The sequence below is a fragment of the Gouania willdenowi genome, chromosome 21, assembly GCF_900634775.1.
Source record: "Gouania willdenowi chromosome 21, fGouWil2.1, whole genome shotgun sequence".
In the NCBI taxonomy this organism is placed as follows: domain Eukaryota; kingdom Metazoa; phylum Chordata; class Actinopteri; order Blenniiformes; family Gobiesocidae; genus Gouania; species Gouania willdenowi.
Window position 1 is genome coordinate 28,389,683 of NC_041064.1, and position 24,075 is coordinate 28,413,757.

At 41.5% G+C, this 24,075-nt stretch overlaps 1 protein-coding gene across 5 annotated transcripts in view; it reads right to left on the reverse strand.

The window, feature by feature from the left end:
- The window catches only part of LOC114455327 (inactive dipeptidyl peptidase 10-like), a 146,839-nt gene that overhangs the window by 73,967 nt on the left and 48,797 nt on the right, over positions 1–24,075 (reverse strand). For all 5 annotated transcript variants that reach the window (XM_028436493.1, XM_028436494.1, XM_028436490.1 and 2 more), the window contains exons 3-5: positions 22,085–22,180; positions 4,115–4,209; positions 1,245–1,319 (exon numbers count right to left, since the gene is read on the reverse strand). In XM_028436493.1, the coding sequence (XP_028292294.1) occupies positions 1,245–1,319; positions 4,115–4,209; positions 22,085–22,180 (266 nt within the window). The remainder of the gene's footprint in view (positions 1–1,244; positions 1,320–4,114; positions 4,210–22,084; positions 22,181–24,075) is intronic.

The window sequence follows — 24,075 nt, forward strand, 5'->3', positions numbered from 1 at the left end:
TATTCTTTCAGCTGTCTTTTTGTGTATTTTTGTGTTTTATTTTACTCATTTTGTATATTTAAATAAATAAATACCGTCCATGAAATGTTTGAGACGCTGATAACCAAACTCCATAGACATTGTAGCGCCAATCAGAAAAACAACAAAACTATGCAAAACAAAACGTAAAGCTCCAAACTACATGAGTGAGTAAGTAAATTAAAGTATTACCTACAAGTCGGCTGCCTTTTTAAAAAAAACAAAAATCATTTTTTACCTTTGAACCAGGTGGTCAGGGCTTAGCTTTCATGCACGGCATGACACAGAATCTGCAGTTTTCCAGATAGAGTATTGAACAGGTTGAGGTCAAAACTGACTCTAGTGAAACAGCGCGTTATTGAACAACAGTTATATGGTTTATACAATGGGAAACGTGTCTAATCAGTGAGACTTAAGAGCTTTGCTAGTTTATCAGTGCAAGCACGGCTGCTCAGACGCTCCTCTCCCCTCTCCGGCATAAAACTATCTTCTTCTCTCTCACTCGTGTGTTTACAGTCCGTGTCTGCTTGGCTGTGTGCACAGCGATTGGCTCTGGCTGCACACGTGACTCTTGCTCATGTGAGGAGCTGTGCAGTGAAATAGATATAGATGGTGCGCTAGCGCTCTCACACCCTGAGGTCAAAAGCTCAATAGGTTTCATTTCGGGGCCATCCAGAAGTGAAATAAAATTAAAATAAACATTTTGAAATGACCAAATTACTCCAAAATAACAGATACACATTCGGGGTGTTTGGAATTCGTCGACCGAGTTTCAGGTCAAACTCGCACCGCGTCGGGGAGATATTTGCTCCACACACACACACGCACACACACACACACACACACACACACACACACACACACACACACACACACACACACACACACACACACACACACACACACACACACACACACACACACACACACACACACACACACACACACATCCACACAGACCATCCTTGAATTATAGTATAGATGGGGGGTCAATTACTTTGTCAATTGGGTTAGATGGCTTTTAGAAACTGCTATTTATATTTACTTGGGTTGGTTTTGTGTGATACTAAAATTAGTTTAATGAACCAAAAAATTTCAGTGTGATAAATATGCCCAATAATCAGGAATCGGGTAAGGGCAAATGCTTTTTCACGCCACTGTATATACTGTATATATATGTAAAATGTAAGTACCCAAGTAAAAACATTTGAAACACTGATACTCACCTGCTTGACATCATACGCTAAAAGAACATAATTCAGATCTGGAGACACTGCAAACTCTGAAGCCTTGAAGGTTTCCTGAGGGAGGAAATGTAGGTGAAATAAGAACATTTATTTAAAATAATATGATTCTTTGTAATAGTGATTTACTTCACTACACTACACTTTATATAACTACACCATTCAAACAAATAAAGGGAACACCTAAACTACACATCCTTAATGAATGGATCATATTCTCACTATTGGTCTGATGATCTTATCTCATTAGCTAATGGCATTCATGGTAAGAAGTAGTTAAATGACATCATTGCATAAATTGCATAATTAGCTATTTGCATGTAATGGATGCTGCAGGAGCAGAATAACCTTGTGGGACAGACAAAAAGTTATTAAAAAAACACAGTAAATATGTTTAGAACTACAAATTAACTTTCTTCTGTTGAGTCTTGGTTTTTTTTTTTCTTTTTTCTTTTGCCATTGAAAGAGGTCATTGCGTCTCAAAATAACTTCACTAATCAATCGATCTTTACTTTGTATAGCGCCAATTCATAGAATAACAATTCATAGAATAACAGAAAGCTGGTCTGGACACGGAGCGGTGTGGCTCAGGGTCTCCTCTGTTCTGACTGCAGCTGGGAGTGCTGCGTAATGCTCCTGTGAAAGGGCTTTTCCACCAAGAGCACGGGCTTTTCGTTCGGAGCTATAGTTGGAGCTAGAGCTACTTCAGAGCTAGTCCTGTTTAGCTGAAGAACCGGTTTGGTTTTCCACTGCAGCAGTGGCAAGTTGGAGCCACGTCATTGCGTCACCAAAATACGTCAGTACGTCACTGATTACGTAGCAGTTTACCCATGAGCACTTACACCACAATGAAGCCCATGCTTTGACTGTTGACATTGTATGAATACCATCCTATCCTATGTAAATACTCAGCTGAACAACTCTATCGTCTTCATCGGAGTCACAGGAATCTGCGACAACATTTGTGAACACAGGTAATTATCAAAGACGTTTTATTTCTTAACAATGACCGTGTTAGTGTTGGCCTTTGCTAAGCTACTTAGCTTTTACTACACCTGCAGTACAGCAGATAAAGACAATAAGTTGATTTTGATATGTTTATCATTATAGATGCTCTTAATGCTGACTGTGCACGTTCGTGATCGCACTGCTGCTGCTGCGACTCAATACGACCAGAATCAGCGCAAGTTTGCATCAAACTAACGTGTCCTGATGTAATTCCATCCATCTGCGTTTGGACCGAGGACTTATTGTGTGTGTGACTGAATGGTTGCTGTATTTAAATGTTTGTGTCCTCATCTTTGTTTTTCATGATCATTTATCATTTTTTTTCTCAGAACTGAGTGATTCCATAATTTTTTCCCTCTGCTTGATCTAAGAAAGCAATTGTTATTGACGACCACAATTTTTTTTCTTGATTTCTTTTAGTGTTTCCTAAAGCCAGAAAATTGCCATTTTAATTGACTACAGTTTTGTCATTTGTCATTTGTCATTGCGCATGCACAGGACAACCGTAATTAACTTTAAGAGGAATAGAGTGTTTACAAGACAGAGGAATTATTTAATTTGGAATTAAAATCGGAATAAACCAGCCATCTAGTTCAGATTTAAGTTTAATTCAAAATTAAATTAGAATTAAAAATTAAGTGTTTACAAGGTCAGTTTATAGAGTAATTAACTTTTATTCTGCTTTAAAGAGGAATTAAAGCTCCCATGTAAATGTGGCCAATGACCCACAGACTGTAGAGAGTGCATTGAATGATACGAGTATCATTACTTGTGCAGAGCGATGTTCAAATGAACAGAGTAGGGATGGAAATACCACTGCACTTTTAGTTACACACATGCCAAATTAGACAGCACATAAAAGTAAAAGTTGAGGAGAAGGTATTTACATCTAACGGTGGGCGCCGCCATTTCCCTAAAACGTCATTCCCACCAACTTGGGGTGCTTGGATCCCGGCCGAGTTCCCAAGTCGGGGTCCCGAGCTCAAGGGCCGTTTTATTGCACTTTTCCGATTCGTTCTGTCAGATTTATCCGGGTTCCGAGTGCAATCAAATGCAGCATTAGAATCAGAACACTTTATTCATCCCGTACGGGCAATTCAGTTGACAAGTACAACAATTTGTTAAACACACAACTCGATCACTAAACTCTCAACTGCCAGTGAATTAGTTGGACTAATGGTTCCCCAGCAGCAATACTTTGTACTTTGTAAAACAGGTATTTGATCAAGGAAAATAATGAATAAATAGGACAATAATAAATAAATGACGTAACAGAGCCCAAGCCAACTCATTGAGATAGGTATTCAACAACCTGAAGGGGAAATTAGTGAGTAGCGATTGGTTTAGGGTGCTACTATGCCCTCAGGAGAAAAGAGTAGCACTGCCCTGATGAGATGAGAATGGAGCCAAATGTGGTTGCTAAGTATTTATAGGTTTCTTCAATTTAGACAACTTCACCATGCATCTGACAGTTTTTTGGCTCTGTAGTATTCCTCCTAATATCAATGAACATCTCCTCTGTTTTTTGTTTTTTACATTAAGATCCAATGTCAATACATTAAGTTCACTTGACTTTTGAAAGGAATAATAGTGGATATTTTCCATATTTGGGGAAACCCACGCACTACACACAATTGATGTTCACCTTACTGAACAGATAAGAAACTTTTCCTTCTGACATGATCATCTCATTTTCAGGTTTTAGAGACATCCTCTATGTAGAAATCTTGCATAAAAAGTCAGACCTTTCAAAATCAGAAAAAAGGATGTTGAAATGCATTATGATGTCTAGGTGTCCCCTTTACTTTTTTGAGTTTATTTTGATGTTGGATTAATTTACTTACAAAAGTTGTGTTTCTCAGTAGCAAGTCGGTCTCGTTCCTGTTCATGTTGAATTTAAAAACATCACCATTCTGGCTGCGAAAGATTACTTCCTCTTCTGAAACAGAACACACATGCTCAACCAATATATTAAATATACCTTTAAACTAATGTTTAAAGGTACATCTTGACCCAGACAAATAGGTCAATGACCCGACACCTAAATATTCTGCCAAACTGCATTTCATTTAGTTAAAAAAAGAAGCTTAAATGCATAAAAAGATACAAAGTATGTAGTAACTTTTGGATGATCAGCATGGCGGCGCGCACAAATTCTGCGGCTCGAAGCTCTCCAACTAGATGCCATTTTTACGTGTTTTCTTTTTGTGTATTGAGTCACACTGAAAGAGAGGAAATGGTGGTCGTCTAGTTCTTTTAGGTTTAAGACAGCAAACTGAATGGGGTGCTGATCAGGGCACAGGAATGAAGAGATGAGACGTCCTTTCTCTTTAACTGGGATGTGTTCCAGCTGTATTTTATTCCCATTAACAGCAGATTAAATGCTAGTTGTTGGAGTAGTTCTAATATTGCATAGTCTGTAACAAACATGAGAAAAATAAACAATTACATGTAAAGCAAATACAAAGCTGTGAACAGCTGATATAAGTAACATTCTGTTACATCAACATCAAAAAAAGGTTCAATTACTCCAAATTATCTCTAATTTATAAAACAAAGGGGAAAAAAGTGACCCACATTCACTCTTCTGTATAAATGAAGCTCCACATTTAAACTGAATCAATGTGCAAGGTAATAGCACCCTCTCCTGGCCAAAAATATTATTGAACAGATTTCCCCCAGCAGTTATAACAGCAACGTGAACTCCGACACGGTAAACGGTGTTACATAAGTGGGTTAGCATGACATCATCATAGCTGTTAGCCTATACACTTATTAACATAGCATGAACTTAAAACATAAATGGTGACTTACTTTCTGGTCATGGACTATAGACAAACTGGAGCACACAGGAACAGGAGTAAGAACTGCACACAACTCGGAAGAACGTTTTAAAGGACAGGAACTAGTCAAACATCCAAATCAGGCTCGTACTTGGACGACTGCCCAAACTAAACTACTGGTCACGTGCACACTGCTCACTGAAACCGAGTGCCTCTTAAAGAGGCAGGCACTTAAATCAGAGCCTTTTAAACAGCCGCCCCCAAAAGTGCATTGAACTTTTGTTTGAAAGAAAGGCTATTCAACTAACGATAGAGGAGAAGGACTGAGAGGGATCTTCCTCGCTTGATGGAAGAGCTGGTAACACCACCAACCGAGCCACCGGCCGGGTGTAGACGTGTCCTTTAACATCCACTTCAGCAGACCTGATGAACCCATCATCACTGCGGTGAATCTTCACAACATGTCCGATGGGCCATAGGGCCCGAGGTAGCTGTGGATCAACCATCATGACAACTGCCTTTTCCAGGAGTTCGGGAGGAGAGGAATGCCATTTCTGCCTAGTCTGTAGGCTAGGAAGGTAATCTCTGATGAACCTACACCAGAACTGATCGGCGAGAATCTGTGAATGCCTCCAGCGTCTACGGGTCAAGATGTCAGTCCCTGGGTAGACCACTTGTGGAAGAGATCCATCTGGCCGCCCCATCAGCAGACTGTTGGGTGTTACAGGGTCGATATCTGCGATATCAGCAGATACGTAACCTAGGGGCTTCGAGTTCAGGACAGCCTCCACTTCTAGGAGTACTGTTTGGAGGACATCTTCAGGTAGAGGTTGTGATCCCACGCTAGTGTAGAGTGCGGACTTGACTGAGCGAACCTCTCTTTCCCACACTCCACCAAAGTGTGGGGCTGCTGGAGGGTTGAACCTGAACTGGATCCTTTGACGAGCGAGTTGATCTTGCAGGGTTTGTGCCATGCTTTCATAGGCTTCTCTGAGCTCCCGTTCACCTCCCCTAAAGTTCGTTCCATTGTCCGACCATATTTCTGCAGGGGTTCCTCTTCTAGCAATAAAGCGCCTCAGAGCCATCAGGTAGGCGTCTGCATCCATCGTCTTGAGTAGATCCAAATGTACGGCCCTGGTGGTTAAACACTTGAATATAATTCCCCAGCGCTTTTCCTGGCGTCTGCCCACTTTCACCACCATAGGCCCGAAGCAATCCACACCAGTGGAGTAGAAGGCTGGTTTGTGTAATTGAAGACGAGCAGTGGGTAAGTCAGCCATTCTGGGGATTGAGGGCCTAGCTCTCCAGCGCTGACACTCAGGACATGCATGTTGGTATCTTCTGATTGCCTCCCGCCCTCGAAGTACCCAGAATTTTCTACGCAGCTCTGCAAAGACCCGCTCTGGACCAGGGTGATGGAGATCTGCATCATACTTCTGAATGAGCAAGCCTGTAACTCGATGTGAAGGATCGAGGACAACCGGGTGCAGGGCTAAGTCGACTTGACCTTCCAATCGTCGGAGTCTGCCACCCACTCTTATCAGATTGGTGGACTCGTCCCAGTTGGGCGCTAGGGTGAGCAAACGACTTCCTGATGAGACAGATTTCCCAGCTGCTAGGTGCTTATATTCATCTGGAAAGGATTGTCGTTGGGCTTGTTGGAGAGTGTGTATCTCTGCTTGACGATACTCCTCAGCACTTGGTGACGAATTTGAGGTGGAAGACCCCTGAAGGTTTTGAGCTGTAACATCCAGGAGTTCCTGCCAGGTGTTGCACATTTCTTCAGCCAAGAGCGAAGTAGTAGGTGAGGTGGTCGTTAGGCCACAGAAAGCAGCCTTCCGGAACTCAGTCTCATCCTTCAGTGGTTCTGTGCAGGGCTTCTCCGGCCAGGTATCGGGGCTCTGGAGGAGAAACGGAGGTCCTTGTGACCATCGGTTTGGTGCTAGGAGGGCCTTTAGGGTCTTCCCTCGAGTCACGTCATCGGCAGGATTGTTTAAAGAGTCTACATAGCGCCATGTGCAGTTCTCAGTCAACTCCTGTATCTCGGCTACTCTGGCCCCAACGAACACCTTAAATTTGCAGGACTGGGAATGTAGCCAGGTTAGCACAGTAGTGGAGTCTGACCACAACACGATGCGCTCAACCTTCAGGGTTAGTTCCTTCTTAAGGACTTGTGCCATCTGTGATGCTGCAAGTGCTGCACAGAGCTCCAAGCGAGGGATAGAATGCAAACGTTTTGGAGCCACTCTGGAACGAGCAAGAATGAAGGAGAGGTGAATGCGGCCTTTGGCGTCCTCTGTTCTCAAGTAAGCTACGGCCCCGTAGGCTTTCTCAGAGGCATCTGCAAAAATGTGCACCTCACGGACAGCGTTCTTTAGGTTGGTGTCTGTAGGCACATATGCACGTGGAAGGGTGAGGAGAGGGAGGGACTCAAGCTCTTCCTCCCATTCAGACCAGGCCTGCAGGAGTTCTGATGGCAAGTTGCAATCATCCCAACCACGCTGTTTGTCCCAAAGCTGTCGGACAATAAGCTTTGCTCGGGTGGTGAAGGGTAACAGGTAGCCCAATGGATCATATTGGGATGCTAGCACTCGATAAATGTTTCTCAGGGTGAGTGCCTCATAGGTTATCGGCCGGTGTTTGTAGCCTAAGATGTCTAGTCCCCAGTTCCAGCTGAGGCCCAATGTTGACTCCAGAGGGTTGGACTTATCTTGTGCTAGCCAGAGGTCAAGGCTTTCTGATCTGGACTCTTGAGGCAGGTGGCTCAGGGCAGTGGTTTCGTTACAGGCCCACTGACGTAACTCAAAGCCTGCAGAGGCCAGAAGCTCTCTGAGCCGGTCAACAAGTATCTTGGCTTCCCTTGGTGTAGGCACACTCTGTAGGCAGTTATCCACGTAGAAGCACTTCTCAACCGAAAATCTCAGGTCGTCGAGAGGTTGGGTGTGGTCGAGAACATGGAGCTGTAGGGCATAAGATGCACAGCAGGGGCTGCACGTGGTGCCAAAAGGTAAGACCTGCCACTCAAATATTTTAGGAGGCTCATTCATTTTCAAGTCACGCCACAGGAACCTTAGCAGGGGGCGATCTTCAGCTAAGAGACGTACTTGGTGAAACATTCCCTTGATGTCTCCACTGACTGCTATCGGATGTTCACGAAACCTCAACAGGACTCCAAGTAGGGAGGCGCCAAGGGTAGGGCCAGGAAGTAGGTACTGGTTCAGGCTCTGTCCAAGGTAGGTGTGAGAACAGTTGAAAACAAGGCGATTCTTTCCATTATGACTGACAAGGTGATGGGGGATGTACCAGACCTCTTTGGGGGGGGAGTCCTCACTGACTTCACGCACCACTCCTGCAGTAATAAGCTTTTGCATTTCCTTCTTATAGGCTTCTGCTTGTTCGGGGCGCTTCTGGAGTCGCCTTTCGGTACTACGCAGCTGTGGCATGACTGACTCTTTTGGTGCGTGAAGCAGGGGCATGTCTGCGTGACGAACTAGTGGTGTAGCATACCTGAGGACACCATCAGTCTCCACCCGAACAGTATTGGCTTTAAGACGTGCGACAGCCTGCTGATCCTGCTTAGACCGCGTAACCTCTTTCTCTGGTCTGTAAGTTACTGTATCTACTTGCCATAGCCTTTCGACGTGCTTGTACAGTTCATCTGGTGGTGGCGTTGTTGAGGTGAACAGACACTGCGCAGGGCCAGTTAGCCGCCCCATGCCCTGGATAGGGCCTTGAAGGGTCCACCCAAGTCTGGTGCAGACTGCTGCTGGGCCACCAGGTGGGCCAAGTCTGACGGGCTCCACTGGAGTTGTGAGGTGGGGATGGTCAGACCCGATAAGGAGTGAAGGTTTGGCTTCTCTAAAGGCAGGTATAGGGATGCCACGTAGGTGCTTAAACTTTCTTTGAAGGCGGTCGATAGGGTAGGTGTGGGGAGCTAGGCTGAGGCGACAAGCTGTGAAGGCACGATCAATCTTATAGCTTGTCTGAGGATTGGCAGCTGAGGAGATGCTGAAAGACACAGTATGTCCCTTAAGCACCTGAATATCTTGGCGGACAGTCCTTAGTGGAAGATCTTCAGGGATGCCCTTCATACCTAGAGACTTAGCTGCATCTGGTAGAAGCATAGTCCTTTCTGACCCATCGTCGAGGATCGCGAAGGTGTCTAACGTCTGCTCTCCATAATGCACAAGCACCGGAACAATCTTTAACAAGACCCGATTCTCTGCTCCAGGTCGGTCGAGGTACAGCGAGTCGGAGGCTGAGCTGGTTAAGCAGCTCTCTTCCTTTGCTGGTGCGTTACTTTTCTCTGGTCTCAGGTTTATCTCGTGGAGGGCCAGGAGGTGTTTTCCCTGACAGATGTTGCAGGGTTTCTTCAACGTGCACTGGGCTGCCTGATGGGTTCGTGCACAGCGCCAGCACCGTCTGTTAACCTGGATCCACTCTCTGAGCTGGTCTTTGGACAATTTAGCAACATTGTTACACTGACTCAGGTAGTGTTCATTACTATCACAGTAGGCACAGTAGACTTTACTTTTGGTTTTATTATTAGCTGAACTCTCTCTTTGATACAGGGGGGTAGTCTTTGAGGCTTCTTCAGCACCATGCAGGACTGTCACTGTTTGTCGTGGAGGGCGTGAATCCATTCGCACGTTCTGCCTTTGTTTGGTGCTTCTTCCCATGGCATGGCTGTCGAAATCCTGGCACCATGACTCATAGCGGAGCCATTCTGATAAATCGATTAAGGAGTGGGTAGCCCCAGGCTGCTTGAATTGGTAACGACGGAAGTCAGCACGTTGTTCGGCAGGTAGTTTGCTCAAAAGTCGAGCTACATGTGAACCACACTTCAGTTCAACATTCCCTTCTGGACCTAAGGTTTGCAGCAGTCCCACTAGTGATTGTACTTGGAGAGAGAACCTTTGGAATGCGGTGATGTCACCACGCTTGACCTCGGGGGCTTCAAGGACGTTGGCTATCTTTCTTAGGGCAAGCTGATGTGGTTGGCCGTATTTATCATGGAGAGCTGTCATAGTGTCAGTATAAGGGTTTGGCGAGTTCAGATAAGCATCAGCTATGAGCTTAGCCTCTTCTAATCTCAGGTGGTCCACTAGTACTTGGTACTTAAAGAGCTCTGTAGAGTTATGTGGGAGAAGGTTCTCTAGTGCGATCCGGAGCCTCGTAAATTCACTGGGATCTGGATTAATGAATTTAGGAATGGTGGGTTTTGGGCCTCTATACACTATTTCAGATATCAAAGGCTGCTGGTAGGTTTGCGTAGGGTAGGGGCGCTGAACCGAAGGGTGTGCAGGTGAGTAGGTCGGTAACTCTGGGTCAGAAGCAGAGGCCATGAACTGGGGATATGGCTGTAGCAATGGTTGAGGCTTCCTTGCCAGAGGAGGAGGGGGTTGAAGGGTGTAATAGGTTTGGCTTCTATCGGGCTGTTGCTGCTCCACTTTCAGGTTGTGCATGTTTCTATGCAAGCCTTCATAAGGCTCAGGCCACGGTGGGGGTTCAGGCCAGTCCTCCTCCGCCTCCACTGCAGCTTGAACAAGTTGACTTTTAGGGGGTGCAGCGCTGGTTAGTGGAGACTGGTGGGCGCAGTATCCTGAGGCTGGGCTATGAACTCCACCTATCTCTGTTCTCAAAGAGCGAGCGGTCTCGAGTAACTCTTTAATCTCGTTTCTGGCTTCCTGAAGTTCCTTTAAACCTGACTGGAAAGCCTTTTGTGATTGGAGCAGTTTAGTGTTCTCCTCTTGGATAGCTCTAATCTCTGGGTAGCGTGAGTCCTCGTACCGGGTCCTTTGGTAGGAAGGTGAATATCCCTGTTGAGCGTCGATCTCAGAGTATTGTCTCCGGAAGTGGCTAGAGGCTAGCTGAGGAATCTCGTGTTGAGCAGCACCCTCATAACGGCTACCGGAGCGAGTCTGAGGTGGCTGGAGGGGGGTCATCTGGACCGGACCCTCCCATGCGAGGTGTACTCTTCTCTCAGGGCTAGGAGATGGTAAGTCCCACTGAAGCTGTTCTCTTGGATTATATCCTGCATAATCGACTTCAAAATCTTGTAATCTATCAGGTAGACGTGTTCGCCGCTTTGGTCTCACATCAGGGTCCATCTCTCCTTGGGGGTCCATCCTGGGTGCTGTCTATCCGGCTCGAAGGACCAATGAAAGAGAGGAAATGGTGGTCGTCTAGTTCTTTTAGGTTTAAGACAGCAAACTGAATGGGGTGCTGATCAGGGCACAGGAATGAAGAGATGAGACGTCCTTTCTCTTTAACTGGGATGTGTTCCAGCTGTATTTTATTCCCATTAACAGCAGATTAAATGCTAGTTGTTGGAGTAGTTCTAATATTGCATAGTCTGTAACAAACATGAGAAAAATAAACAATTATATGTAAAGCAAATACAAAGCTGTGAACAGCTGATATAAGTAACATTCTGTTACATCAACATCAAAAAAAGGTTCAATTACTCCAAATTATCTCTAATTTATAAAACAAAGGGGAAAAAAGTGACCCACATTCACTCTTCTGTATAAATGAAGCTCCACATTTAAACTGAATCAATGTGCAAGGTAATAGCACCCTCTCCTGGCCAAAAATATTATTGAACAGATTTCCCCCAGCAGTTATAACAGCAACGTGAACTCCGACACGGTAAACGGTGTTACATAAGTGGGTTAGCATGACATCATCATAGCTGTTAGCCTATACACTTATTAACATAGCATGAACTTAAAACATAAATGGTGACTTACTTTCTGGTCATGGACTATAGACAAACTGGAGCACACAGGAACAGGAGTAAGAACTGCACACAACTCGGAAGAACGTTTTAAAGGACAGGAACTAGTCAAACATCCAAATCAGGCTCGTACTTGGACGACTGCCCAAACTAAACTACTGGTCACGTGCACACTGCTCACTGAAACCGAGTGCCTCTTAAAGAGGCAGGCACTTAAATCAGAGCCTTTTAAACACACACCGTTGTATAAGTCTCACCATTGGATAAGTCACACCATTGTATAAGTCACACCATTGTATAAGTCGCACTATTGTATAAGTCTCACCACTGTATAAGCCCCCCACCCACTGTCAATTTATACTGCATTATTAATCGTGTTTTGTATATTAGATATTTTTGATATGGCATCTACTGGATACAGTATTTCGTTGTACTTGTACAGTGACAATAAAGATATCTTATCTTAACTTAGTATGTATGCGCTCACTTTTTTTTGTTTTGTTTTTTTAAATGTTACTAACTAATTTACTTCTGTAATTTAAAGTGTTAAAATATCATGTGGTGCTACTGTCTAAATCTAGTAAAATGAACGTTCTGCCGTATTTTAGTGATACTATAGTACTATATAAGATTTCATAATATTTCTATTTTTTTTCCCATCATAATATTAATGCAAACCTTGCCCGATAATATCCATTTTATGAAAAAGATCATGTGATCAAATCCTTATACGTCATTGACCCAAATGCATTTGCTGGTTGACAATAAATATGATCCAGCTAACTTTAACTTATTATCAGATGCTGACTAGAGAAAGCCTCCACTCAAATCTGCGTTTTGTCCTACATTTCATGGCTGACTGACAGTCATTTCATGTTCCATACTCAAATGACCAAAAGTGCACATGGGGCGACCGTGGCTCAGGTGGTAGAGGGTCGTCTTCTGATCGAGAGGTTGGGGGTTCGATCCCAGTACCTGACTATGTGTTGAAGTGTCCTTGGGCAAGACACTGAACCCTAAGTTGCTCCTGATGGTCGACTAGCGCCTTGCATGGCAGTCCTGTCCCATTGGTGTGTGAATGTGAGAGTGATTGGGTGAATGAGCTGATATGTAAAGCGCTTTGGGACTGCTTCAGTGTGGTTATAAGGCGCTACATAAATCTAGTCCACATAATCCAAATATGGCCAGTTGGAGCACTTTTGTTAGAAAAAAAGGATGATTGCAGATCATGTCTAATATAATAGAGCAGGAGCAGGATTAGTATTGCACATCATCAGTAGGGAAAAAATAAAATGTCACGTTCTCTAGTGGGTGAACAATCTAATGCTTGGTGAATTCTGCTTCACAATGATAGAAGATCCGACATCAAAGGATCAAAAAGCGACGTCGCTATGAACGCTTGGCTGCCACAAGCCAGTTATTATATTATAACATTTTGTGTAGATTCTATCTGAAATACAATACATTGGTATGACATATTGCAGAGATCGCCTGTAAAAAAAAAAAAAAAAAACATATTTGAACTGAATCAAAGTTTTAACAAGTTTGCAACACAGTTTTATCACGTTAAAGCATTATATTATGAACACTGTTAATAATTTTAACTTGGGTTAATCTGGTTCATCAGAGGTTAGTTCATACTGTTGCAGGCTTGGCGTCACCTTAATTAATGATACGTTAATTGATTAACCAATACTGAACCTTTGTTGTTGTTTTGCACAATACATTGCTGGAACAGAGTTGCTTATAGGTTCATCAATCAATGCGGGGGATCAAACCCCTGATCATAATGCAAAAGACGGAGGACATGGCCATTATACTAACTCCAGCTGTGAACATACACTAGAAATGGTAAATTGTATCATATCAAAAGCATTATGTTTTCACTGTCAATTTTATAAGCATGTGTTTTTTTTGTTTTTTTTAAAGGGACAATATATTATTTGTTTTATAAAAATTATCTTCAAAAAATACTAAGATTTAACATTGTCCCCAGTTGCCTAATACCTATAGGAGTGAATGGATTGGCGAGATTGACTTCTTGCATTGATAGGCTCCAGCACACTCCATTTAAACCCATACAATGATAAGTAAGCATATCATGTCAATTATTGACTAAGTATTGTTAGTGTACTTTGAACAGACTAAGAAAACATGAAATAATAATAATAAATTACATACGAGTGGTTGTACAGTACACAAAATGCCTGAAAACAACTCAAACATACACTGTACAATGTTTGCATGGGAATGACATTTTGGTGTTATTTATTCTCTAATCTCTCATCAGTGCTGCTCGTAACCTTGTCCTTTTTTTTTTAAATTACATTTAAACCTGCTCCAAAACAGGTATGGCTTATTGAGCAATCCTGTTGCTGACCTTTACAACTCTGCTTTTGAGGGAGCAATTCATCTTCTCTATTTTATAACAAGTTCAGTGAAGAAAGGAACACAAATGAGGGGAACAGACAAAAGCATGCTTTTTGAAAAAATATTGAAAAAGGAGGAAGAGAAAAATAATTTTTTTGTTGTCTTGAAACCTGTTTCGTATCTGGCAAAGGATGTTCTCCAGAATATTGCTGTGGAGTTGTTGGTAGTATGTGCGAAGGTCTCCTTGGGCTACACCTCTGTGTGTACTGGCAGCACTTGAGATACGCGCGCTGTCATTTCAGATTTCACCGAACCGGTACCTCTTTTGCTCAGTTGTGTCACAAAACTCATTGACCCTTGACACCGTTGCTTGCAAGTGCCTAGCCATGCTTTGGTATCTTATTTCTGCCTTGTAACTCAACTCAAGTTTGCAAACCCAGTGTGGCTCCAAACACCAAATTGACCGCTTGTAAAAATTAGGCATTCCCAGCAGTACATTTTGCAGTGCTTCTCGGAGGCTGTGAGCATATTGGTACCTTTGTAATGAAACGAAAAATTATAACTATGAGGAATAAATGAATACAGTAGTCCCTTGCTATAACGCGGTTCACCTTTCGCGGCCTCTGTGTTTCACAGATTATTTTTTACTTTGTAATTTTGTATGCATTTTTTTTACGGTTAATGAACGTGCATTGTTTTCTGCGTCCAGATTGGCTAATGCTGCGTTCACCCACCAGCGACACATCCAACTCGGTGAGTTCCACTGCCTGCAGAAACGAGGAGCTGCGCTCCTTTTCCAATCTCCTTCTGGGCCTCTCCTGGCTCATAAACCACAGTTTCTACTGTAATTGTGCCACTCTGGAGATTATTAAATGGATTTCGGGTTGCCAGTCCTCCTGCTGGGCTCTGAAGCATGAGGGGGTTTCCACGTCTTCACCTTCTGCCTCCAAGAGAAAATGAGGTGAGCTTCATTGATAATTGGAGATCCTTCTGGGGAAAACCGAACCTGATAGGAAGAGATGGAATCCATCCTACTTTGGCGGGAGCATCTCTACTATCAGAAAACATGGCACAGTCACTGTTATGACATCTCATGAATGAGACCATGTTACAGAGGCGGAGTCCTCCACGCCCCTCTGCGCTTGCCTTAGGACAGTTTCCCTCCCATTGCTATTATGATAGCTGTGTTCATCGCCATGACAACTGTTGTGATGGTGATGAATATTATTTGATGGAGACGGTGTCTGTCCCCCTACCCAAATTTCACAATGATTTTAACATAAAATCAAATAAAAGAGCTATCAATTATAAAAATCTGAAAAAAATTAAAATCTCAAATATCGAAACACCAAAACATAAAACCATTAGATGAGCTCTATTAAATATTAGATCACTGAGATCCAAATCTCTACTAGTAAATGACCTTATCTCAGAAAATATCTTTGATTTATTCTGTTTAACTGAAACATGGCTGTATCAAGATGAATATGTTAGTTTAAATGAAGCCACTCCTCCCAGTCATTTAAATACTCATATGCCACGAGACACAGGCCGTGGAGGTGGTGTAGCAGCTATTTATCATTCCTCTCTCCTAATATATCCTAAAACAAAGGCCAGTTACACTTCCTTTGAAAGCCTGGTTCTAAATTTATCTCATACCAAATCAAAAACCTGCCAGCCAGTCTTATTTGCGATAATTTACCGTCCTCCAGGCCCTTATTCTGAATTTCTATCAGAATTCTCTGAGTTTATATCAAACTTAGTCCTCAGTTCTGATAAAATACTGATAGTAGGAGATTTTAATATCCATGTTGACAAAGATAGTGATAGCCTGAGCTCAGCCTTTATGTCCCTAATAGACTCAGTTGGCTTTTTTCAAACTATTAATGAAGCTACTCATCGTTTAAATCATACTCTTGATCTTGTTCTAACATATGGCCTTGATATTAATGAACTAAAAGTCTACCCTGAAAATCCTCTGCAATCAGATCACTTTTTAATATCTTTTAACATTATCCTAGAGGATCTCGCACAGTGCAATAAAATAGTTACGAGTAGAAATCTGTCCAATAGTGCTGTGGCTAAATTTAAAGAGGCCATTCCTGCTGCCTTAAACTCAGTGCACCATCCAATAAATGACTATGATATTAATTATAACCCCTCTCAACTGGATCTGATTGTCGATAGCTCTGCTAGTCTACTAAAATCCACCTTGGACTCAATTGCCCCATTGAGGGAAAAAACTATTAAACGTCAGAGGAAAGCTCTGTGGTTTAGCTCTGAAACTCACACACTCAAACAAACAACCCGTAAATTAGAGAGAATGTGGCGCTCCAATAAAACAGAGGAGTCACGAATACTCTGGCAAGAAAGCCATAGTAAATACATGACAGCCTTACGACATAGTCGATCTACATACTACTCCTCACTAATTGAAGAAAATAAAAATAATCCGAGGTACCTTTTCAGCACTGTCGCCAGGCTAACACAAAGTCAGAGCTCTATTGAACCCATGATTCCTCTAGCCCTCAGCTGTGAGGACTTTATGACATTTTTTAACAATAAAATTCATAAGATTAGAGATAAAATTAGCCACTCCCTGCCTTCACCTGGGCCTGCTGTACCATTAAATGTAAATAGGCCTAACCTAAACTGTTTCACACATATAGGACTTCAGGAACTTAACTCTATTATTTCATCCTCCAAACCATCGACCTGCCTTTCAGATCCGATCCCAACTAAGCTGTTTAAAAAAGTTGTTCCCCAAGTCTGCCCATCTTTGTTGGAGACAATAAATATATCCCTATCAATAGGTTATGTGCCACAGTCCTTTAATGTAACTGTAATCAAACCCCTTCTCAAAAAACCTACTCTTGATTCCAGCACTTTAGCAAACTACAGGCCTATATCTAATCTTCCTTTTATTTCAAAGATTCTTGAGAAAGTTGTGGCGGCTCAGCTCTGTGACTTCCTTCAAAACAACAACCTGTTTGAGGACTTCCAGTCAGGTTTTAGAGCTCAACACAGCACAGAGACTGCGTTAGTTAAAGTAACTAATGATTTACTCTGGGCTTCAGATGAAGGACGACTCTCAGTGCTGGTTTTATTAGATCTTAGTGCAGCTTTTGACACTATAGATCACTATATTCTACTAGAGAGATTAGAGGAATTACTTGGAATTACAGGGACTGCCCTAAACTGGTTTAAGTCCTACCTATCTGATAGGTATCAGTTTGTACACGTGAATAATAAGTCTTCTGTGTACACTAAAGTAAGCTACGGGGTTCCTCAGGGCTCTGTGCTAGGTCCAATCCTCTTCTGTATCTATATGATCCCCCTTGGTAATGTTATGAGAAAATACTCTGTTAACTTTCAATGCTATGCTGATGATACCCAACTGTATGTATCAATGAAGCCAGGTGAGACAAATCAGCTATCTAAACTTGAGGCCTGTCTAAAGGACATTAGGGCCTGGATGGACCAAAATTTTCTTCTTCTTAACTCAGACAAGACTGAGGTCATTGTACTGGACCCACGACACCTTAGAGAAACCTATGCTAGCCTAACTGCCCTAGATGGCATTACTCTGGCACAAAGTACAACTGTTAGAAACCTTGGGGTTCTATTTGATCAGGACTTATTTTTCAACTCTCACATAAAACAAACTTCAAGAACTGCCTTCTTTCATCTCCGTAACATTGCTAAAATCAGACCTATCCTGTCTCAGAGCGATGCCAAAAAGGTAGTCCATGCTTTTGTTACCTCTCGACTGGATTATTGTAATTCTCTTTTAGCAGGCTGCCCGAGCAAGTCGCTTAAGACACTTCAGCTGGTTCAAAATGCTGCAGCACGTGTACTGACTAAAACTAGGAGAAGAGATCACATTACTCCTGTATTAGCCTCTCTACATTGGCTTCCCATAAAATATAGAATAGAATTCAAGATTCTTCTTCTCACTTATAAAGCCCTAAATGGACAGGCACCAGTCTATCTCAAGGAGCTTGTAGTGCCATACAATCCCCCCAGAACACTACGCTCTCAAAATGCTGGCCTACTCGTTGTTCCATTTGTCTCTAGAAGTAGTATAGGAGGAAGAGCTTTCAGTTATCAGGCCCCACTTCTCTGGAACCATCTACCAACCATGGTTTGGGGGGCAGACACCCTCTCTACCTTTAAGGTTAGGCTCAAAACATTTCTCTTTGGTGAAGCTTTTAGTTAGGAACCAGCTCATAGCTCATAGTTAAGATGCAATAGGCATAGACTGCCGGGGGGGTCTGGCATGCTCGGTTGGAGAGAGGTTGGAGAGGGCGTTAAGAGAAAGGTCATTTAGGTTAGAGAGGGACCGGAGAGGGTCCCATTCCTCTCTCAAACACTCCCTCTATGTCTGCTTCTTCCCTTGTGTGTTTGCTCCAGTACTCCTTCTGGCTTTTGTCTTGCAGGTCCGTGGGATCCTCAGTGTGGAGTTACAGAGTCTCAACAACTCTGTCTCCACCCTTTCCTCTGCACACACCCAACACAGCATAACGTGGATGGCTGTTCATCATAGGAATTGGGATCCACACAAGGTTCCTGCTGCTTAACAGAATGTTTTCCTTGCCACCATGATGAATTCATTTTGGGTGTGGGATACATATGTATGTGTATATACGTATATATGTATACGTGTGTATCCATAAAATGAAGAGTCCGTCCTTAAGACTGCTCTACTGTAAAGTGTCTTGAGATACCATTGGTTATGATTTGGCGCTATACAAATAAAAGATTGATTGAAGAGCTCATCCCTGGAGAAGATCTCCACAGAGAGCCCGTCATTGGTTGAAGTGCTATTATGATCACTAGGAAGTCTTCTCGAAGACCCGTGCTACGTCTCTTCCCCCACATTGAGAGTATGACTGCAGCATTAACATGCTCCCTGGTTTGTCACCACCCTGCGGTCACCTATATTCCATGTAAGCCCCTAAGGGGTAAAGCTACAATTAAAGCCCTATTTTCTATTTTATCTAATCGTGTATAATGGAGAAAAAATGGCCCTGAATAAAAATAAATATGTAAATAATAAATAAAAATGTAGAACAGGAGAGTGAACCACTGCAGAAGATCTGTTGCCAGGTTTGGTTTTGAATTTCCAAGGAAATGGTGTAGGCTACATTTTAGTTGAATTTTGATAGTTCATGTGTGGAAATTTTATTAATGCATGTTCATTTATATGACTCAACTCTCTTTTCTGTCAGATAAAAGAGACATCAAAAGGCCCATGTATTAAGTAAATAAGTTTGCTATTATTTTTCTGTATACTAGGACAGTGCCCGTCGGAAGTATGCATTCATGTGGGAGCTTAAGTAGAGTTGTCAGTTATGGTCAAATGAGTATGTGTTTGAAGGGTGGAAGTAGAAAGAGGTGTATATACTCTGTAGTGTTATAAAGGGTAGGGATGTAACGATACACACCTCGGGTTTTGAGGTCACAGTTCGGTTAATTTTTGGTACAGTATGGAACAAAATACAAAATGTAAATTTGCTTGTTGTTTATTCGAAACTTTAGTAAACCAACAATGTGTTTAACATTATACAGAATATGAAAATAAAGTTAAAAAAAAAAAACAATACTTGTAAAGTGCTGACTGGTAATAATATTCTCAAACAAAAAATACATTAAATATTATAGAAATAAGCTCACAGCAACCTTTTAACTGCTTTTAACAAACAAAAAGTACAGCACAGGTCCAGCATGTAGCCCTTGGTTTAGACCTTCATATTTTTGGCCAGAAAAATGTACTTGTCCACATTGTCTGGAGTAAGTGTTGATCTGTTGGCAGTTACAAATGCAAAACATAAATGTGCTCATTCATTCAACTTTAGTAAACCAACAATGTATTTAACATTATACAGAATATAAAAATAAAGTTAAAAAAAATACTATACTGTTGTAAAGTGCACAACCCTGTACCCGAACTGAACGTCCTGTACCGAAACGGTTCAATACAAATACATGTATTGTTACACCCTTAATAAAATAAAAAAGCGTGTGCGATTTCCATGGTTTAATTGTATGGAATATGTGCATGATAAATGTGTTTTTTGTTTTTTTTCACTCATTTTTACATTTTATTTTGTTTGGTGTATTTTTCTGTAATGTATGTTTTTTGGAGTTCTTATGTGTATTTGTGTTTTTGTGTATATTTTTGTATAATCATTGTTTTTTTTTGCCACTGTAGTGTGATTCTGGAGTCATTTTGTGTATTTCTCTATCTTTTTTAGTGTAGTTTTGTGCATTTCTGTTGTCATTTTGTGTATTTTTTTGTATAAATAATTAGTTTTCAGTGTTTTGGGTCATTTTCATATTTTTGTTGCTGTTTGGTGTATTTTTCTGAAATATCTGTTTATTGGAGTCATTATGTGTATTTTTTTTTTTATATCTTTCAGTTGTCTTTTTGTGCATTTTTTGTATAATTGTTTTTTTGTTGCCATTGCAGTGTGATTCTGGAGTCATTTTGTGTATTTTTGTATCTTTTTTGGTGTTAATTTTTATATTTTTATGCTGTTGTCGTTTTGTGTACTTTTTGTATAAATATTGTTTAGTTTTTTGTTTTATTTTACTCATTTAGTATATATTTTATTATAAATGTGTGGTGAGTGTGTGTGTGTGTTCCAGTGAAATGTTTGAGACACTGATAACCAAACTCCATAGCCATTGTCGCGTCAATCAGAAAAACAACAAAACTGCAAAAAACAAAACGTAAAGCTCCAAACTACATGAGTGAGTGAGTAAATTAAAGTAATATCTACAATTCGGCTGTCTTTATTCATTTTTTTAAACAAAAATCATTCAAACCGAATGGCCAGTGTTTAGCTTCCATGCGTGGCATCACAGGCAATCTGCAGTTTTCCAGATGAAGTATTGAACGGGTTGAGTTCAATACTAACCTAACTCCATAGATATTTTAGCGCCAATCAAAAACGTTACAAAACTGTGCAAAACAAAATGCAAAGCTCCAAACTACGAGTAAGTAAGTAAATTGAAGTATAACATACAATTCAGCTGTCTTTTTTTTAAAAACAAAAATCATTGTTTACCTTCGAACCGAGTGGGCAGAGCTTTACTTCCATGCTTGGTAAGAGAGAGAATCTGCAGTTTTCCAGATGGAGTATTGAACAGGTTAAGCTCAATACCGACTATAGTGAAACAGCGCGTTAATGAGCAATTACATGGACAGTTACACGGTTTAAACAATGGGAACATTTTCTGCAAAAGACTCACAAGTGGCTGACGGTTTCAAATGATCTATTCAGAGAGCTCCCGTGTTCGAGACGATGATGATGGCATTGGCACAGAAGGAAGTAGAGTCCATGACCCACAATTTAAAGGGCATTTGGATCACGGGAATAATTTTAAATAAACATGAAATATTAAAAAACCATGAAATATTAACTTAAATGACTTTTAGCAGTACAAAAACTTTTTAACATTGACTTTCTTTTTTTTTTTTTTTAATCCAAACAAACAACAGAGTGACGTCATGAATCCGGAACCGGAAGTAGCATGCTCAATACCGCGCTCATTACCGAGAGGGCCGTAATCTTAAAGTGAACGTTTTGAGCGTTTTGCTACACCAAATTACTCCAAAATAATGGATGCACACACGGGGTATTTGGAAGCCATTGACTAAGTTTCAGGTTCAACTCATACCACGTCGGGGAGATATTCGCTCCACCAACACACACACAAACACACACACACACGCACACACGCACACACGCACGCACGCACGCATGCACACACACACACACAGACCTTTTTTGCTTTCATAAATAGATATCCTGTTTTTTTGAGTCTTTAAAATACACTAAATACATGTGCATCATTAATTATATCATACCATCTATGTTAGACTTCTTTCGAGATTAGAATTTCATAATGCTTACCATTGATCCACTTAGCATTTGGGTCGTGTATTTGGAAGTTTCTCTGAAAAAGGTCATCTATTGTCAACTTGGAACCAAAGGTGTTACTCGCATCATCTGCAAACAGAGAAGTTATATTCAGTGAATCAATGTCTGAGGTTTTCTGTTTAATTTGTATGCCTATCAAATTCTAATTTGATATGAGAGTTGAGGAAACTCTGCAGGGCAAATCAAAGCAATACTCAGTCTGCAAGTAATCCCATGCATTTACGGTTCAATGGTGCAACGACAAAGTAGAAATGCTTTTTGCATACATGTTATGAGCAGCATTTTGATGAGCAATTGATTTGGCTGATTGACAGCTGTTTGACAGTTTAATCTGTCATCTTCAGTACTCCATGAAATTTTCCTTGCAAACAAATACTGTACAGATACTGTATGTGTGCACTGCACACATACAGTATCTGTTATAAATGATAACCTACACTCTGATTAGGAGCCTCAGAAATAAACAAGATTTCAATTTGTAAACGCATAGAGCTGATTTTTGTTTACCACATGGCTGGATTTCCATCTCCCAGCATAACTGGTATGCACAAATCTTCCTGCTCACAATAAACAGACACTGTATTGTAATACAGTTTTTCTCGATTGTTTACACACATTTTCTGAAAGCATGCCTCATATTCTCAGAACTCTACACACAAATCCAAAAACACACACACAATGGGCAAAACCTCTCAAATCTCCTGCAAAATTAAACTTCACATTCAAAACAATGTTATTTCTTCTCAAAATGGTATTTTGTTTTCAAATGACACACAAACCATCATATCAATAGACATTTATGAGAACCAGTTGAACACTGACGTGCTCAATGTAAAACACACTTCTCCATTCATCGTAATGACTTAGGCCTTTTTTTGTTCAGTGTTACACTTACTACAGACAGTATATACATAAGTGTGTTGTAATGTAAGATATTTGAGAATATTGTTTTTATACTCAGAACACACAAATACACGGTAATAAATATATTCTATTTTTCCCACACAAACAATGCACACAGTGTACATCCCAACCAACACAAGGTTCCACATACTGTACAGTGGTCTGTAGAATTTAATGTATACAGTTACTGTTAAAAAAAAAAAAAAACTATGCTGCATCCTGTCTTCTGTTTGGGTCTGGCCACAGCACCTCATCCACATCACAAGCAATGTTTTTCCTGGCCAAGCAGCGTGGGAAATATCGCCTAGCATGGCCAATCCAGCCATGAAAAGCATCAACTGCTATAACTCTACATGCGTCTTCCATAGCTTGGAGAAGGGGTATACGTGTTTCTGGATTTCGGTCATACACTTTCCATCTCCAGGCAGAAAAAAAATCCTCAATAGGATTTAGGAATGGGGAATATGGAGGGAAGATAAACAACTAAAAAACGTGGGTGGGCAATGAACCAGTTACGAACCAGAGCAGTCCGGTGGAAACTTACGTTGTCCCAAATGACAACGTACATGAGCTGCTCTGGGCCATCTATCTGGTCTGGTGGAATGAGTGTGTTGTGTAGCGTGTCCAGGAATGTGATCAGATGGGCAGTGTTGTAGGGGCCAAGGGTACCATCGTGATGCATGACACCATGGTGCGTAATCGCTGCACACATTGTGATGTTCCCTCCGCGCTGGCCAGGGACTTCAACAATAGCACGCTGCCCGATCATATTCCTTCCCCTCCTTCGTCTTTTTGTGAGGTTGAATCCAACCTCATCAATGAAGATGAACTGGTGCTCCACTGCAGCTCAAGGACTCTCTGTAACACACATGACAATATCAGAAATAGACATGGGAGTGGTCAGTATTGTAAAACACAATCATTGTGATTACAATACTGAAATATGTATACAGTAATTTATGTATCAATTGTGGGATTGTATAGGACTCACTTGCACATAGTTATATCGCAATTCTTTGACTCTCTCTGAATTGCGTTCAAATGGCACCCTGTAGACCTGC